The sequence below is a fragment of the Arachis ipaensis genome, chromosome B10 (assembly GCF_000816755.2).
Source record: "Arachis ipaensis cultivar K30076 chromosome B10, Araip1.1, whole genome shotgun sequence".
NCBI lineage: Eukaryota > Viridiplantae > Streptophyta > Magnoliopsida > Fabales > Fabaceae > Arachis > Arachis ipaensis.
The window spans coordinates 33879384-33882737 of NC_029794.2; the positions used below are offsets into that span (position 1 = coordinate 33879384).

General features: G+C 28.3%; 1 protein-coding gene across 2 annotated transcripts in view; it reads right to left on the bottom strand.

Annotated features, from left to right (window-relative positions):
• The window catches only part of LOC107622863 (anthranilate synthase alpha subunit 1, chloroplastic), a 6546-nt gene extending 3367 nt beyond the window's left edge, over positions 1 to 3179 (bottom strand). For both annotated transcript variants that reach the window (XM_016324917.2, XM_016324918.2), the window contains exons 1-3: positions 2791 to 3179; positions 413 to 597; positions 138 to 327 (exon numbers count right to left, since the gene is read on the bottom strand). In XM_016324917.2, coding sequence (XP_016180403.1) covers positions 138 to 327; positions 413 to 597; positions 2791 to 2992 — 577 coding nt within the window. In that variant the 5' untranslated portion in view covers positions 2993 to 3179. The remainder of the gene's footprint in view (positions 1 to 137; positions 328 to 412; positions 598 to 2790) is intronic.

Consider the following 3354-nt stretch of genomic DNA (forward strand, 5'->3'; position numbering starts at 1 on the left):
TTGGTATAAATATGTGTGAACTTATTTTTAATATATATTTTATATTTTAATATAGATTTTATACGGATAGATGATTTTTGGTGTACACTTAACAAGATGATATCATATAACACATTTGATAGTATAGACTGTCTTACCACAGAAGGCATCTGGAAGTTCATTACTAAGACATGGCTTCCAACCCTGCGAGAGTCTTCTAGGAATCGTCATAGGATCATCAACAGTCTCTCTAGTTAACTTCCCCAATTCATGGTCCATTATTGTAACACTATTTTCTTTCGCCACAATTTCCATACTTGGTTGAGCTCCTATAACGCTATAGCGCCCCTGTATTCAATCCAACCATTACTTTGCGTAACAGACAAAATTAGAACTATAAGAAAAAATGATGAACATGACAAAACACACTCACCATATTCGAGGAATCAAGAGTAGGCTCTGCAGACTCGAAAAGAAAGCTGGGAGCCTCGCCATCATCTTCCTTAACCAAAAGCCGGTAGGCAAGAACCGGAGTAAGTTGATCGGAGAATATGCATTGCTGGAGAGGAATCAAGTTCCCATTTCTTGAAGCTTCAACAAATTCCCTTGCTTCATCAACTGCAAAAGTAGTACATGCTTAGTCAAATACTAAAAATGTTAAAATTGTACATGTGAAGAGTTACAAAACCAAAACCATTGGATATGTCATTCGCAATGGCAAAAATGTTATGTGTACATAAACAATTAATTACTAAATTAGTATAAATATATATATTGTGTAACTTATTTTTAATATATATATATATTTTGATATATATCTTATAGCGATTATTAATATTTTGTGTACACTTAGCATAATTATATATAATCGTTGGTGTATTTGGTTGGGATAAAGATTAGACAGAAACTTTTATGGATGAAAATAATGTTCATCCACATAAATTTTTAGAAACAAATCCTCTAAATTTTTCAAGTGTGACAATATCCTTTTACGTGTACTTTTTTTCTTGTCCCATTTAGTGAGTTTAGGTAAGAATAAAAAGTCACATTTGACAATATTAATTACAGAAAAAAATCTTTTAAGGTGACCACACTAATAAAATAATGAAGTAGTGTTTTAATAATCTTTAAATTTGTAATATTTATTATTGAGAAAGTTTAGGGGTAGCACTTTTATTAAAATTTGACCTGTATTTAACTAGCAAAAGAAAAGTAAGTAATCTCATATTATTGGATAAAATCTCATACCATTAATGACACTAATAATAGTTAATTGATGGCTACAAATTACAAAATTTGTTGAGTCCCTAACACTTCTCTTTATTATTTATGAGTCTTACTATCTTAATTCAATGGTGATTAATAATGTACTTTTTTTTCTAAAGTGACAATATAACTTTAGAGGAGTCAGATCGTAATTTAAAGAAGGGTAAATGGTCAAATTAATTCTTAAAAGATTACTAGTTCTCCAAATTAATCTTCGAAATTATTTTAATCAAATTCGTCATTTAAAGATTTTAAACTAATTATGTTAGTGCTTCCATTGCTTTCTTTATTGATGGTATCAAAATTTACTAATGTGACATATTAAGTAATACCCCAACACACATTTAGAGTTTTAATTGACTATTAACATAATAAATTTATAAAATTAAATCAAATTAAATTGACAAATTTTAATACCTCAAGTTTTCTTTTTAATTAGGTTGATTTAATTTCATAAACTTATTATAAAATTAGATCAAGTCAAAACCTAATTAAAAAGAAAACTTCAGACATTGAAATCTCTTTAGAGTTAATTTGATATAATTTTATAAATTTATTATGATAATAGTCAATTAAAACTTTAGGTGCTAGAAGTGCGAAAAAAAAATTAAATGGATTAATTTAAAATTTTTAAAAAATAAATTTAATTAAAAAAAAATTTTCAGAGACTTATTTAAAAAAACAATGATGTTTTAGAGATTTATTTGACCATTTACTCCTACTAAATAGTAAGTATAGCGTGTTTCCCTATGGCAGTAAAATCAGGAGGGACGAAATTTCATGTATGAAAACCGGGTTAAATTTTCAGAAATGACAGCGTTTTTACTCTTTTACCCCAAACCAAATACACCAAAGAAATCGAATTTGCTGGGACTCATTCAGTTATCCAGAACTGTTCATACTTAAATTTGGAGTTGCCTCCAAACTCAACACTTTACAGCACCCATTTTCATGCCATCATCCCACAAATACTTCAAATCAGTTTTTAAAAAAATTTTAATCCCATATTTTAGTTTTTAAGAAATTTTGATCATTAAATCAATTTTAAACTTTTATTTTCTTAAACAATTTATTTTTCATATCATATTATTCGTCTATATAGAGAAATTAATCTAAAAAATTTTAAATTTTTTGAGACGGTTATATTTTTATTAAATAATAGAGATTAATTTATCTAATTTTCTATCAAAAGTTGACATAAAAATTAATTTGTCTAAAAAAAATAAAATGTTAAAAGGTTACTTTGGTGGTTAAAATTTGTTGATAATTAAATTATCCTAATAAAAATCTCTATTCAACATCGATTTGAGATATTACTTCTTTTCAAATAAAAAAGCACTCATGCAGCAATAAAGATGACAACTTTGTGATAGAATTAAAACCCAGCTATATCATGTATCACAAGATTCTATTTAAACATGCAGTAAAGATTAGAACTTTACTATCAAATCATCTACCCATTTTTTTATTGTTCAAAAATAAGAGAGAATTCAACAAAAAGGTATAAAACACAGGGGAAAAAATAAGAAGCAAATACCAACTTACCAGAGAATGATGATGAACTTGAGAGTGAAGAACAACACCTCAATGTAAGAGTAACTGAGGGAAGTGGCCTAGTGAGACTCCGGCCGCCGGAGAGAACCAACCGCCGAGAGAATCTTAGGGAATGCATTGGATAATTGGCATTTGCATATATTGCTTGTTGTGGTTTCAAATTCAGACACATAGAAGCTGTTGCAGACAGCATTTTTTTTTCAATGAACTGAGGCTTCTGTTGTTGTTGTTGGTGGTGGTGGTGGTGGTGTTATTCTCTTTTCAGTTGTGACACTGAAGAATACAAGAATCAATGGATCGGTAGTTCAGATAACTATAATATGATGATGAAAAAAAAAAAAGGGAGCAAGTACAAGTTGCAGAGTTCCAATGGAAGCATTTAGAAGTTATATCTATCGGTCTCTCAGTTATTAGTACATTGGAATTTTCACATTCTTTTTTAGGCAATGAATCTTTATTATTTTTTTCAGTGATTTTCTATTCCAGTCATGATATTTTTCAAATATATTTAATTCCACACATTAATAACAAACAACAGCAATATTATTATTATTA